Source organism: Ixodes scapularis, unplaced genomic scaffold (genome assembly GCF_016920785.2).
Source record: "Ixodes scapularis isolate PalLabHiFi unplaced genomic scaffold, ASM1692078v2 PGA_scaffold9__187_contigs__length_104089568, whole genome shotgun sequence".
NCBI lineage: Eukaryota > Metazoa > Arthropoda > Arachnida > Ixodida > Ixodidae > Ixodes > Ixodes scapularis.
Genome location: NW_024609884.1, coordinates 4,873,086 through 4,888,675, shown reverse-complemented (window position 1 = coordinate 4,888,675; position 15,590 = coordinate 4,873,086). Strand labels below are relative to the sequence as shown.

General features: G+C 45.8%; 1 protein-coding gene across 1 annotated transcript; it reads left to right on the top strand.

Moving 5' to 3' along the window:
* Window positions 1–8,260: 8,260 nt before the first annotated feature.
* On the top strand, window positions 8,261–9,854 carry LOC115330095 (ctenidin-3). Its single transcript, XM_029991794.4, has 2 exons — window positions 8,261–8,272; window positions 9,399–9,854. Exons 1-2 carry the CDS (start codon window positions 8,261–8,263, stop codon window positions 9,852–9,854), a joined length of 468 nt encoding a protein of 155 aa, XP_029847654.3.
* The last annotated feature ends 5,736 nt before the right edge of the window (window positions 9,855–15,590 follow it).

The window sequence follows — 15,590 nt, the reverse complement described above, 5'->3', positions numbered from 1 at the left end:
TGTGTCGCAATTGTTTTTTCCCACATTATTTCGAAATCTTTTCATATTTCACATTGAAATACAAATCTACCAGGATGAAAGGTTCTTATTGGATCAAAATAAATATTACCATAAGAAAAGCTGCAAAAAAGAATAACGTCATCCTTGTGCTGCCAACGTGCACCGTGACAGTGGCGCCCGGTTTGCTGTTATGACACTCTTCGAGACTTTGCTAATCACAATTTCATCGCACCTTAAATTCACAATTATTTTTTTTATTCCTGATTAAAAAACAATTCCACGGAATGCTGGGCTAAACATCATAAGCGAACTGCATTTGCCTTGATTTTTTCAAAGCTTTTCGTAAAGTATCTCCCACACCTCTACACCTCAAACTTTCCTAACTCAACCGCTATCATGAGGAAAGAATACACAAGAAACGGGCAACACAGACGATGACACCCATTTAAGCTCGCAATGGTCGGAGATGGTCAAAATATGTGTCCTCATCTGCGCTCCGTATGTTTCTCGTTTATTGCTTCCTTGTGTTATGGTACGTATTCCAACGCGGTGATTAAAACTTTGACAGACACTAACGTCCTCGTATGGACTCAGTATTTCTTATCTCGCCGATCACAATTTTATACATATGGTAAATATAAAAACTCTTCCTTTATGTCTCAGTTGCTTCCGGTGTTTCTCATATATATATATATATATATATATATATATATATATATATATATATATATATATATATATATATATATATATATATATATAAACTCTTGATTTTATGTGTCCACAAACAACTCAAGGCCTTTTGTGTGGTACGCAAAACGTTTTCGAACATAACACAGGAAAGCAAGCACATTAAAATTAAAATACACATAAAAAAATATGCTGAAATTAAAAAGCATGCACAAGCACAAGTTGACTTCACCAAACTATGCAAGTAATATGCCGTCCAGATTACGACTAAAAGTTGATATGTCGCTAAATATGTCTAGCCGTGAAGAATCAGTAATTCTACGCAGACCATATATTCCTTGTTCTCCTTTAGTATTTTATTTGACGTTTGCTCAGCTCCAACCACGGCAAGATTCATGCTCTTCAGATATATCTCGCATTGTGAAGAGCGTCCAAAAATTGTACTTTATTAAAACTGTATTTGAAATGCACAATTTGTTTTTATAATTGAATAAAATCGAAAAATACATTCTCAAAGTGGTGTACTATAATTAAATATAAAATATAAAAAAGGCAAATCATTTTGATTACGTATTCAAAATTGTTGTATATAAAATCCATTCCTCTCCCTCGCTAATACTAACCGCATGGTGGGTAATCTCGAACATATTGTTTGTTAACAACTGCTTTGCTAGTTTTTTTTTTTTTTTTTTTTATATATAAAGTTTGTATTTACCCGTAGTTCGGATAGCCGCCCACTTTATGCTTCCTTTCGTCTTGGTCATCAGCACAAAGGGGGGGGGGGGGGGGGGGGGGGAGCATTCCAAGTTACATCACGACAACGTTCCATGCATCTTTCGTTCTTCCTACATCCCATGACTGTAACTCTCTTCCCCTGAGATGGCCTCCATCTAATGCAGGTGCTGAGTTTTTCAAATATTCCATTACCAAACATTGCTTTGTTGCGCTTAACTTGTATTTCCTTACTTGTTGCCCTGCCCCGCCGTGTGAGTCATATGAATCTTGAAAACACAACAAATAAAAAAAATAACCTTACGTTGACCTTATCCTTCATATCAGCCGTCGGGTAATCTGTTCTTTCCCAACAATAAGGTCGATCAATCAAAAAGAACTCTAGCAAAAATGAAAGTTGAGTAAACTGATCGGCCAGTGGACTGTGCGCCGCGTGAGTGAACGTTCCCTTGCCGGGCGCGCAGACCGGGAGACTGACTGAACCGACGACGGCCGCGAATGTGAGATCGCTACTTTTTCACGAGCAAGCAAACGCGCGTGACGGAGCACGCGCCAAAATCGCATGAAAAGCGCCCCAGGACGCTTTGCTGGGATCGGTGCATTCGCGGCGAGACTTCTGAGCATCGCTGCCTGGTGGATTTTTTTCACAACCCAGAGTGAGGATACTTCAACTTCCTCTGCTGGTGGAAGCACGTGCAATGCCAAGCTTCTATGCACCGTGAAAATGAAAACACGGCCGCATAGGTAGCACGTGCACCACCCATAGTGAGGCAAACAGAAGCGCTCCGAGCTCCTCACCGCAAATAGGCGGCATTACAGCAAAAATATGCGGCACCATCGAAACTGGAATAATGCAAATACCGGAGCCGCACTCCGGTAACTCTACCGATCGCTTTCGTGTCCTTTATCGTCGATACTTGTTTCCCGAGAACCCGATAATGAGTCAGGTGTTGACACGAACAGATGTCGGCGGCAACAAACGGACTTACTGCTCGTCTAAACTGCCTCGAAGCTCAGCACATCCGAGCGGGTCGCCTGGCTCACTTTTGTGCCGCGCTTTATTTTTATGCGTTTTACGACTCCCGGAAGATATATAATGAACACCGCTCTGCCATGTTTCCGAGCACTGGTTTCAGAATTACAAACACACTGAGACAAGTGCGACGGAAGCACTAAAACGTGACACCAATGAACGAAGAGTTTCACTTTGGCCACGTGATTGTAAGGCCCCCACCCCCCACTAGGGTGATATATTCACACTGCTTTGGAAAGCTAGTGGACGTAGTTGTGGGAACAGTGGTTCTCCATGGTATAGCGACGCATGCCATTTTTCGGACTAATAACGCCGACCGCGGCTCTTGAAGTGGACACGAGCACTGCGTAATTACTCATAAGGTTAGGAACCATCGACAGCTCGATGGAGGTTCGGTCGGGCCTCATGTTATGCTTCTTTGTAGAGTAAAATTGTTAATGATTCTGATCAACACACAACAGCATTGGTATAAGTGATTATATCAGAAAGAAAAATGCGTTGACGCTAACGGACAACTTTTTTTTTTTTTTGGGGGGGGGGGGGGTGCATTTTCTAGTTCCTACAGACTTTTAACACATGGTTATATGCTGTAGAACCAGGAAGTGATATCGCCGTAAAGATGACGAGGGCGGGCAACGCTGGGCTAATGCTGCGTAGACACCTAGTATCTGTGAACATTGAGCGATAGAAACGATGCCAGTTCTCGTTCAAAGAGCAGAAACCTCCTGTGTTCTCAAAACCAGCCTAAAAGGAACTCCCGTGCTCTCTAAACAAAACAAAACTGGCGAAGACTGTCTAAGAACGCTTACTCCTTTCGCTCCAAGTCACGAGAAAATGCAGGTGAGAAACTCCGGGTGATTTGACGGGCACGGAATCTACTCCGAACCATTGTGTTCGAGTTTCCGCCGTGTATAAGCTCTCCGAATCTGGAACCCATTTATCGTGTAACAAATGGTTTTTTTGTGACCGACAAAAACAAAAACAATTTTTAGATAAAGAGAAGTTCTTAGGTAAGAAAATCGGCGAAAAACAAAGCACCCATTTATCCGAAAATGCGAGATAAATGTCGCCCATTTCCGGGTCTCGAAGGAGAGCACTTTATCGCTGTAACAGCTTGCTTCGTGGAGAGGCGTGCGTGAAACTCGAATGAACACACGGGTGAGCAAGGTAAGATGGTTTGAGTAGTACATTCATACAGATGAGCCAAAAAACACTCACGGCCAAAGTAGTCGCGTTCGCAAAAGACTAAGCGTTAGACATACGAGGTCAATGGACTTCCTGTGTTTGATGTTTAGACATTACCATATATAAAAATGAGTCAGCTGGCAAAGTATAGGGAGTATTCACTGGACGCCATATTTGTGGGTGCTGTTTAGAGCGCAAGCTCAGAACGAGCTAACATCAATAGGTTGCTAAGACCGGCACTCTTGATGGTGCGGAATGCACGTTGCAAAAGAACTGTGGAAGCTCGCCGTCAGCACGCGCTCAGCATTCGCGCACACAGCTATGGCCGACAGTGAATACTCCCTATACTCCTGTGCTTATCGAGAGCTTTCAACGAAACGGTGAACAGAGGGTGCGCACGGATGGAAGTGCCCCAAAAGACCTCCGACGCAGTGTGAGCTTCAAAGTTATGAAGAAAAAAACTAAAATAGACGAACGTTTAGAATGCTCGTAGCGCACCGCAGCTCAAAGCACGTGGAGTAAAAGCTCGCCCGGCATAACCGAGGGATCCAGGGCTTAATTGCCACCTTATTTTGACCTGGATGAGCATCGGACCGGCGTGCGGTCGTGTGCCCGGGGTCTTTAGCAGGATGCATGCTAAAGACCCCGGGCTAGCAATAGTACTACACTGGTAACATTTCTTATCTACCGCGTGCAACAATATCGCCAAAACCTCTGGCTGACTAAGCTCACGCTGTCAAAACACTCGAGCCTAATTTTTCTTTCTTGGCTTAAAGAAATGTTATTTGGAGTATAACGGCATTTCTCCCAAAAACAGGAGTGCTCCATGAACAAAGATTTTACGACACGACTTCCTTCAAACAGCGAGAGAGGGCGAGATACAATAAGTAAATAAATCAGTATATTTAAAGTATTCGACAAACTGGAAGAAGTAAAAAAGAGTGCACATGAGGAAGCTGGGCACCGATATCCGACAGCAGAGACAACGACTCAAAACAGGTTTATTCTATCAACGACGGAACTGTGCCTCCGTTCGTCCAGGGCAAGAGCGACCGGACAACCGACGAATGTTTTTTGTTTCGGGCAATAATAAAACCCAGACAGGAACTACGAAGCATGAAAATGGGAAACCGAGATTACTGCGCTCGATCCTCGCCGACGATCAGGAATAACTATCGCGTCCATCGAACAACTGTCGTCGTCAGGATGGAACAAGTCATACTCGCGCGTGTTGATGGAGCACAGCCAACCCTTCTCCGCATCCGTCGGGAAATCGACCTGGAGAACTTTTCTCGTTACACGGCTGCTGGGGGGCTTCGTCCTAATCGGAATCAAGTTTTTGTTGTGGTTCACGCCCTAACAGGCGTCATCGTCTCGCTGCTTGGCAGATTGCGAGGCTCAGTCCCTCGCAGTTAGTTAAGAAGCAGTGGCTGTCCAGCGGAACCGTCGATTCTTGACAACTGGTAATCATCGACAGCGGCACTCCGAGGAGAAAGGGAAGAGGTGGAGGGGAGAGGGAGGGGGTGTCGGTCAGTTGCGGAGGATGGAGCTAGCCTTGCTGCGAGCACCCACCATTGGTACGCCTGTGGCGCCAATGAAGACTCGCTAAAGGCGGGTAAAGAGAGAAGAAAGAAAAAGGGAACGGGTAAAGAGTAACAGGGTCGAAGAGTGAAGGCAGCGTTTAATCACGCGGACCCATTGTGTCGGTGCGTCGTCCAGTCGAGCCCATGAACCCATTTACGTCATTTTCAACGCAATAATTTGGTGTACAGGGTGCAAGAGAAAGCGGTTGCGCAATGGCAATTTGACCCCAACGCCTCTGCAGGAAATGGTTGAATCGGTGTCCAAAGATGGGCTGCTGTTTCTTGTTGTGTCACGAGAAAAACAAAATAGAGGTTAGAATAAATTGAGTCACTGTTTATTGCGTTTCACGTTCCTCTCCGCGTTCTATGTTATACTTTGTCTCACCCTACGATGGACTAAAGGCAGAAGCTACGGACCGCCAGATCCAATCACGAGCCACTTACAAGTTGCGTGGTATTTCGCTTCGATGCGCGTATCGGCAACCGCGTCTCGAATCACAAATGGGGAGGGGCGGACGGTAGTTTGGATTGAATAGCACCTAGTGACTCCACAATTTTACATTGCAAATAAAGCTATGTCATACAGGCTCTTTGCAGTGTCGAAGCTATAAAAATGATGCAGCGCTTTTGGACTCGGAGGATCATTCGTCCACCCCTAACCAATGCTAAGCGTGTCATATTTTAGCTTGCAACGTGATTGGACCTTGCGGCCCGTGGCTTTGGCCTTTAGTCCATCGTAGGATGAGACGAAGTATAGATCTCCGCCTGTTCTGCTACATTTTCAACATTACTTGACTGAAGAAGCAGCCTTATAAAGGTTATTATAGGTTGTAATAGAAAAGTTGATTTTATTTAGAGCGGAGAAAGAGGGGGACCTGCAATCGCGCAGACTTTTTTTTTTCACCGCTCAGTTCGTTTTATGTATCAGTTCGGCTATTAAATCCGCTGGCCCCGTGAAAAATGCCCTGCAAATAGTGATACTGGAGCGGGAGTCAGCAAGTTTCGAAGCATCGCCGGAAACTCGTCTTTTTTTGTTGTTTTTTTATTAAAAATATACAAATAAAGAAATAGGTCAAATCTTCTTGGAAGCGCATTATTCCTCGAACTCCAGGTTTCTCACTGCCACAAGGCCTCAAACTCTCAGTAATCTTTTTAATCAAAAATACTGTGAACATTCCACGATCCAATATTTGTTTTTCATGTGCGGTGTGTGTGCTTCAAATTTACATTAGACTAGTGAACGCGGTCACTTACAGCACGCTCAGTTTATCAATAAAACAATAATTGTACGTTGAGTGTTTAGACAGTGAGAAGCCGGTCTGCCTTAAACATATTGTGACACTGGTTCACGCTGTAGGTGAGCGATTTAGCCATTGCATCTCGAGTGTTGACTTGACTTCTTTAACGTGCACCGCGGAGTAGCCATTACACGAAAGCACGCCGGTGCGAAGTCCATTCATATGGGAACGGAAAACAGAAAGAGAATTGGGGAGCAATTAAGCTCGAAATTCTGTTTTTCTGCGCAAGCTTTCACTTCACGTGCTACAAATCGTGGTGCGGAAACACACTCTGCCACCGATGTATAAAAGAAACTCCAAAACTGCTCGAAATCAACCAAAAAGAAACAAGAAACAAACACGCTGACCGACGCCGCGGATACCAATATTCGTGACGGAGGAAGAAAGCTCTGCAACTTGCATACCGCACCAACAGCCGACCCTAAAATATACAGATACATTTTGACACTCCCCTTCCCCCTCTCCGCACCCCAAGTCATGAACATCTCAGTCACCTCAGCGCCCCACCCCGAATGAAATTCCTGGCTACGCCACTGTACCGCACAGTAATGTTTTTGACCAACCACCATTCTTTTATTCAGAGAGGTTTTCAAATTCCCACCTCACTTCGGGTTTGTTCAAAATTATGTTTCCATTCTGAACGCCGGGGTCCAAGAAAAATCCTGTTCTTCAAATTGCACGTTCAGTTACTATTTATGAGCGGCTTTACCTGTATCGTTAAACCAAGACAATTCAAGAGAAGACGCGACGGAGACGGCTGTTCTGCAAGAAATGTGGCGCAGAGCACCTTTCTGCTTCTGATGTCGGCGATCTATTACATTAGCTGTGTTGCGTTTTAAGAGGAAGAGAAACGAACCCTTCCTCACAAGTCGGCATGACTTTCTTCTTTCCCGTACGGCCTCTTTTCAATTATGTACTGCAGGCCGTCTAATGTGTGCACAAGTGCACCGCTGTTTTGGACTCCATCGACGCAGAAACTCAGAGACGACAAGCAACCACTACGTTATGCAGCTTGCGCATTGACCGTCCTAGATATGTCTGCATGCGGAGACTCTGGAACTCAACCCGTTCTGCTTGCGAGAAGCTGAGGAATAGCGAACGGTGTCCATGGAATTCTTGAGTGTCGAATAGAACGCGAGACCCGGTCACACAAGAGACACTGGCAAAGAATATCGAGAGCTGATTCACCGCAGTAACCCTGACAAAATAACGAGGCCCATGTTGAGCAGGGCTGTCGCGGGTAAGCCCACATCAAGAAAGCCCTGAAAGGGAGAAAATCAAGGCGTTCTCCGAAGTAACGCCCAGAAACAAACAGACAGAAAACGCTCGCGTGATTGTGCGACGGAATTTTGGCTTCTGCCCTTGTTTTGTACTTTATAGTTGACCGTGTTTCTTGCGCCGTGCGTGGGGCTGGGGGTGCAAACGATATAAACGGCCGGGATACATTTTTGTTTTTATTTGTCGTCTCCTTGCCACTTCCGTCTTTCTGAGGGGGTGCGTGGACCATGCGAGGAGGGAACGCGCCCTGGTGTTTCGAGAGGCGTGAACGAATGTTTCTCGCCCCTTTTCCTCCCTTTTGATTTCCATCACACATCCCACCTTAGTTTTTGTTACTACCAGTTTATAACAGATTGGGTCACCAAGGCGTTCTCGGTTCGGGGTCGTTCAAATAGTATAAAAGTCGGACCCTCTGTTTCGTCGGACATCAGTCTTCTCTCGGAACGAGGAATACCGGCACCATGAACACCCTCGTAAGTCCCAACTGCTCCGACGACCTTTCCCCGGCCACCGTTCCCGGCGTGGTCCCCGTTTCTGGCTCAGCGTCTATCTGGATACGCGTCTATACGTTTAATCGAGCGGTTTCTAAACAGCCCGCGCCCGAGCTCCTCTGCGAGCCTCCTTGACTTGCGTGAAGCAGGCTTCACGACCACGAGTCAACAAGGTTCACAGAAGATGTTCTTTGTGTGGATTAGGCGATTCAGCGGTCGACAGTGCTCAAGGCACTGAAAACACCTTCGCAGATATGCGAAGGTGTTTTCTATGTCTTAGAACTCAGCTTGAATAATTTGACACCACAGTGTCGAAAAAATACTTTTTTATTCGGGTTTCCTCAGTGTCTATTATATGCTTCCAAGCGTCACAAATGTACATATTGTTAAGGCACTCTGTGTACCAGTGCTTATGATGGTTTCGCCATAAAAGTGTCTATATTTTAGCTCAATCATACTGCATATATCTATCACAAAAACATTTTAAATATACATATATTTGCCTTTTGAAGCAACCCGAGAGTGAGGAAATACGAAAGTTGACACCGAGAGGAGAGAAGGAGAACACTAATAGCATATTGCCACTTTTCAAAATGTTCAGTATACACCAGCTCACTTGAACCCGTACGTTCTGTTAAAATATTAGCAACTGCTAATTATGGACATAAAAGAAAAACAAACATATATCATCTGTCATAAGGTTGACTAGCTCCATCTCTGAAAGAAGTCGAATATCAGAATGAATATGAGACCGTAAAAGCAAACCAAAGAACTACGCAATGAATAGTTGTAAATAGACTGCCGGAGTGTCCAGCCTTCATTTGGTTTACCATTGTGCCAGGGAACAAAGACAGGAGGTAGCCAATGATCGAAGACTGCGAGCACTCCCTCAAATGATAATAGTACACTGCCACCTTTGAGATCGGTCGGATTAATTATCACTTAAAACACACCACACCGCTATAATCTTTCTGAGAGCAGGACAGCGTGAAGCGGATTGAGAGAGAGGGGAAAAAGAAAGCAGATGGACGTTCGCCTCGGCTATTTGGTTTTGCATATCGCCGGAACTCCCGTCGGTGTCCTCACCGAATCCATTGCATGTTTGCAGGTCGTCTTCGCTGCTGTGATTGCGTGCGCCTACGCCGGCGGTTATGGCGGCTTCGGCTACGGCGGTGGCGTCGGCCTCGTCGGCGGCTTCGGCCACGGCGGCTACGGTGGTGGCTACGGCCACGGTCACGGCCACGCCCACGCTGTGGCTGTCCCTGTCAAGACCGTCTCCTACGTGAAGAGGCCCGTCGTCAACGTGGGATACGTCACCCGCCCCGTCGTGAGCTACGTCAAGCAGCCCGTGGCCACCGTCTCCCACACCGTCCAGCCCGTTGTCTCCGTCAGCCACGCCGTCGTCGGCGTCGGCCACGGTGGATACGGTGGCGGATATGGCGGCGGATACGGCGGCGGATACGGCGGCGCTCTCGTCGGAGGCTACGGTGGCGGACTCGTCGCCGGTGGTCTCGTCGGCGGCTATGGTGGCCACGGTGGCCACGGTGGTCACGGCGGCTACTAAACCAGTCTCCCAACAAACGCTTGCCGGCTAGATGCAGTTCCGCTGCACTTGCTTTCTGTAAGTCCTACCTCGCTATGAATAGACCTAAACGATTTATTTTTTGTAACCGTTACGAGACAAACAAGCTTGACAAAAACGACATAACTTTAACGGACGGAATAATCTTGGAATACATTATAAGGCTTTAAATTCTCAAATAACAAGTTGCTAATTTCAAGTTTTTTTTGTTTTGTCTTTTAATATGGGTGCTTCCACGACGCCGCGCTTTGTGGCACAGTGTTACCTAGAAATCAATCAAATTCAATGTGTATTTGATGAAGTGAAGAATTTGGTTTCACCGCTCAGAACTCATTTTTGGATGATGTCACGTTTCTGGCACTCCATCATCTAGGAATCGAATTCTCCTTCTAACTGAAAATATTGTAAAAATATCCAGCTTTTACGCGCGAGAGAATGCAAATTATAGTGCACACTGCTTGAACGTATTCAGCGACAAGCGTCTCTTAGCTTGGTGAGGTTGTCACAGAGAGGTTCGTTCTTCATTCCAGGCCCGAAGTCAACGAAGACGGGCGGAAAATCAGCTGCAGCACCTGTGAAGAGTTCTTCAGGATGTTTATTTATTCTGTACATGGAATTATTAAACCTGCAACGTTCAATGCAAACTGAATATGTTTACCTGTCTCAATATATCGGCTCGACACGCGTCGTTTCGCACACGAAACGGGCAACGAGGGCAATGAAGTCAACTGAAAGATGGAATTGCTCAATTTAGAAGCTCATGAGCATAGAATTGGAAATTATATGCCACATATAATCGCGGTAGACTTTTTTTGGCTAAGAAACGAATCAAACGGAATCATTCATTACCATTGTCTGTACGGAGGTTGCAGCTTTTTTTGGTTAAAGTGTAAAGTGTCCAGTTCTTGCCACATGACAAAAATCATGCAGAAAAAAACCCAAAAAACTGAAGGGGCGAGTGATGTCCCTTGGAGCTCCAAGTAATCCCGCGGACAACATGAGCTGCAACGCCCGCCTTTTCCTGCGTCTGCAAACCCCGCAACATTCCCTTATCTCTCGATTTGCCGCAGAGTTCAAGAAAAAGGACCTAAGCTGGCGCTCCACAAGGCGGTTTGCCCAAAGCGTTTTTCTAAAAACCGTCAAGTACGCAAAAAAAAAAAAAGCTGCAGTTAATTTTGTATGCGGTAGTACGTCACATCATATTCAAATACATTTGCCAGTTGGTTAGATATTCCAGTTGCATATATCATCGGAAGAGCAAGATGGCGTCGATATTTATTCATCGAAGGAACTATTAGCATTTTGAAATGAGGCTTGCTGTATTTACCAGAATTGCATAATGACGAATGTCCTTCTGAATGCGGCATCTGATTTGAAGAAAAATAGGGGCCACCGGAAGGTTCCTTATGTATTGGAAAAATGAAATGTGTGCGGATTTATATACCAGAGAAGCAAAGGGTATCCTTAACGGGACAGGATTGGTTCTGTTTTATGTCTTTTTTATCGAATTTGTTGTTCCTTACATTTCTGTCAAAATAATGCTTTTCTCTTCCCAAGCCTGCGCAAAATAAATCATCGTTTTTGAAATTCTGATTTCTGCAATGATAAAAGCACTAAATGGGAGACCAGCATGGAGAGAGTTCCACGTTGGCGTGCCATGTCAATTCCTTGTGGGAATCGCAATAGCGACCATAGGGCAGCCTTTCGGGGCTGCCCATTTAGTTTGCCTCAATCGGTTTTTTGTAGTCAAAGGATGGAGAGAGTGGCATAAGAAGATGCATTGCTTGAGCGAGCTCGTGTACAAACAAGGCATTTTATCGAGACCTTCTCTCGCGCTTGTGCTCTTTGGTGGAGCGGCACACAGCCTATGCGATGAAGCTGAACGGGCCTAGTTGAGCTTCTCAAATCGGTTCTACATGGGCCGTCATACGATAAATAGGGAGCTCGGGTGCCTATAGGCTGACTTCGTTCTCAGAGCTGTTGTGTAGAGCTAGCGAGATGATACATGGCCACACTGTAACCCTGCCTAACGTATCGGGTTGAAAGCGAAAAGTTAATTGTGAACCTTTTTCACATAAAATCATTTTCCTCGTCGAGTACGATAGTTTCTCGCCAAATGTACTACTTGTTAATCCGCCAAACTTTTCCAGTATGTAGGCGAAACTGCGCTTCCCTAAGTAAGAGACATTTTACACCGGCGCTTGCAGCATATTCGTGCATTTGTCGCATTTTTTGTAAAATTGGGACATTTTAAATTTAACCTGAACGATGAGAGGTGGTGAAGACAATTTTCTGTCAACATAACTCGACGTCGCCCGCTATCACCGCAACAGTTGTAACTGGATACAAGGTCGTTATCTCCTACGTTAAATTATTTTTTGTAAGTCAGGAATTACCGTTCGTACGGGCTGTTAACCTGTCGGTTGGTTGGGGCCTCAATTCATCACGTTAATTCATTGCTCATGACACCTCGTTTTATTTTCCACAGACAAATATCGTCTTAAATGCTTACTTAAATGCTGTTCTTTATACTGCATACAATACGTTTATAATAGAAATTGATCAAAAGTTACCGTAATTGTAGCAAACCGTATATACAGACATACAATGCCATTTATTGCCTTTATTGTCATTCGGGAGTGTAGCTTTCGAGAATAACGAACTGTTGCCAAAAGCCGCCAGACGGGGGGTTCCTTTAAAAAAGCTTTGCTCAAAAAAGGGGTTATTGCGGTCACATTTGTTCCCGCATCTGTATAAGCACGTGTGACGTGAGACTTCCGACGCACGCCGACCTTTCGCGAGATGCTTGCTACCGTAAACTTAGCAGTAAAATATGAATATTCAAGGTAAGGAAAAATTACAGCCACCGCGTGTGAAACGCAGCTTACAGCTACTCCGATTGGATCGACCTACATCCAAGGGCTGCAGAACGCCTGGCTGCAGATCGTGCGCGTCGATTGTCGAGCACGGGTACGCTCTTTGAAGGCTCACTTCGACCAAGGTGTCTGTCAACATTATCATAACTTTCCCTCTCGTCTGTCAACGTGAGCCTTCAGCCGCGCTGTGATGATAATTACGGCCAGTTTTACGCTCAGCCGCACTGGATATTTTTTTGTTGTCTTTTGTTTGCCACGGTGTCTACGGCTACTGGCGGTCTCTTGCTCAAAAGAATGGGAACGATAGACGCACGAACTACCCCTACTCTCCGTCTATCATAAGAAAAACCAAGTTAGTCTGTTCCTCTCTTTGGGAGTCCTCAAAATCGTGATTCGTGACTCAAGAGTTTTCATACATAAAGGCTGAAAGAAAAAAACGAGGAAAATATCGTGCCCCTCCACGCTTATTCCGGGTCTGTTCGAAAGCTCCGCCAAGTTCTCGTATACGTTTATATTTTTATTTATTTCGGGAAGTTAATCATATGAAAATGAAACAAATTGATCGACATCTACGGCTGATTTACGGTCACGCCAGGCCTTGCAGCGGTGGGAAAACACAGTTTTTGGAGCTGATACCCTGAGGGAGGTAGTGACTGTCAGCATGAAGTAAAAAGTGCCTTTGTCTCGTGCACAGCCAAGTGGTGAGAACTCGTATAGGTTACGAGCTGCGCTAGCAATGTTTTCACACATATTTTTTTTTTGCATTGTTTATGCCTACGTTCTTACTTGAAGTGCGCAGGGAACAGATTCCAGCACATTTGTACATTTCCAGACGGGCTACATAACACGATAATCGAAACCAGCTCGCCTGCATAACAGCGTTTGGGCAGTATCGGGATACTGACGATAGTATTTGTCTGTATGTTTCTATCGGGGATTTTTGTATGTTTCTATCGAGCAATTTTTGAACACTGCTTGAATATCTGTCCCAGAATACATCCCGGTCTACCTCGGGAGAGACCGCTGGCGGCAGCTGATTAGACCCGTTTACTGCCTAATGTAACTGTCTGGTTAACGTATTTGGTAGTGAACTACCTTCGTGATAAAAAGGACACGAGGTCGAACGCCGGAACGGGCGACTTTTTTTTAGATTTGCACTAGTCGTGGTGGATGCAGTCGGTTAAAAGATTATTCCTGGTATCGCAATACAGTCTGGGATTCGACCTCATCTACGTAAGGGAGGTGGCGGGAGAATAAAATCACAAGCGCAGAAAATATTCCGTGGAGTTAGTCAACTAAAGCATTAACTGTCCCATGGAGCGAGTGACGTCATCTGTTTGAAGCGCGAAAACGGCATCTAGCTTCCCCGATCCCAAAGAAGGGAAGTAAAGCTGATGAATTTCGCCTTCGGTTCCATTGCTGGCGCGCGTCAACGGGGTTCCCATTGACCGCTGCGCTCGTCAGTTTCCACGACCGCTCACCCCATGGCGCTGCGTGTCCACCAGCGCGCCGTTAAGACGTAGCGTCCAAGGTTAGCGTGCCCAGGGGAGCACGCGCGCTGACCGGCGACAAAAAGTACGCAGCAGACGAAAAAGGGAGCCGACGAGCGGCTTGCGTGCTTTCGCAATCACAACTCATAAGAGGTGCTTAGGTGTACCTCGAGCTTTTTTTCTTTTTCGCCTGAATAAAAGTTTGCGTTCAAACGCGGAGAAACTTCATTCGTTAGCTTTTTAAACCATCAAGAAATAACACTACATCATTTTCTTGCCAGAGCCTGTCAAATAAAAGAAAAGAACCGAAATTCGGATGTCGATCCCATGCATTCCGCCGGCCGAATGAATGAAAATGGCGGCCTTCCCCGCTCAGCTGGGAGCAGCCGAGAGTTCACGCACATGCGCTCACGCCTCTCGCTCTGCGCCTCGGGCTGATTAGTTCACTACGGAGGGGGGCGTTAAGGCGGCGAGATCATAGACTGGCCAAACTCAATCTGTATACGGCTCTGCCTGTCCGAGTCAGTTTGCCGACCGGCGTCGTCTGCTAAAGTTCCAGCGGTATGTTGTGAATTTTTACCAAAGCGCTTCAAAATCTTTTTTTTTTTTTTTTTGCATTTGATTTGAAGGAACAGCGGGCGGCCGTGAAGTTATGCTTTCTTTTAGGGAAAACGGCGGCGAAAACTCCTGTAATGCTTTAGACAGCTTACAAAGAAGATACTACGAAGAAATTGCAGGTCTACGAGTTATTTTCTCGCTTCAAGGTCAATGAATTATTGATCGACGACCAACCTCGTTCAGGGGACTCTCAACCTCCTCAACTGATAAAACCATCGACAAAACTCGGGCATTGTTCACCGAGAGTTTGTTCCTCCTAGTGAAACTGTTAATCGGGTGTTTAACCTGGGAGTTCGGGACGCTTGCGCAACTCAGCGAGGCATAAACGCTCCGATTTGCGGGAAAGGGGGGAGTGACGGTTCCATCATGACAATGCCCCAAAACACTGCCCCGTCAGTTCAACAATTTTTGAACAAAAAGGGTATGACACCGCTTCTTAACCCCACCTCGCCCCGTGCGACATTTTCCTCTTCGCCCGTATGAGGAGTCCTAAAAGGAAAACGTTTCGTGGTAGTGGAAGGTCCTTCGAGACAGACACTGCAAAGAAGAAAAAAAAAAGGTAATAAACGAGGAATGATTTTAGAGTGCTTGGGGAATAAATTCCCAACATGCCGCTAGAAGTTTAGCAGACGACGCCGGTCGGAAAACCGACTCCGAAGGGGCAGAGCCATATATGCACGAACTCAGCTCTGTTTCGTCGCGGCGCGGTATTGGCGTATCGGGCGCACTTCCGG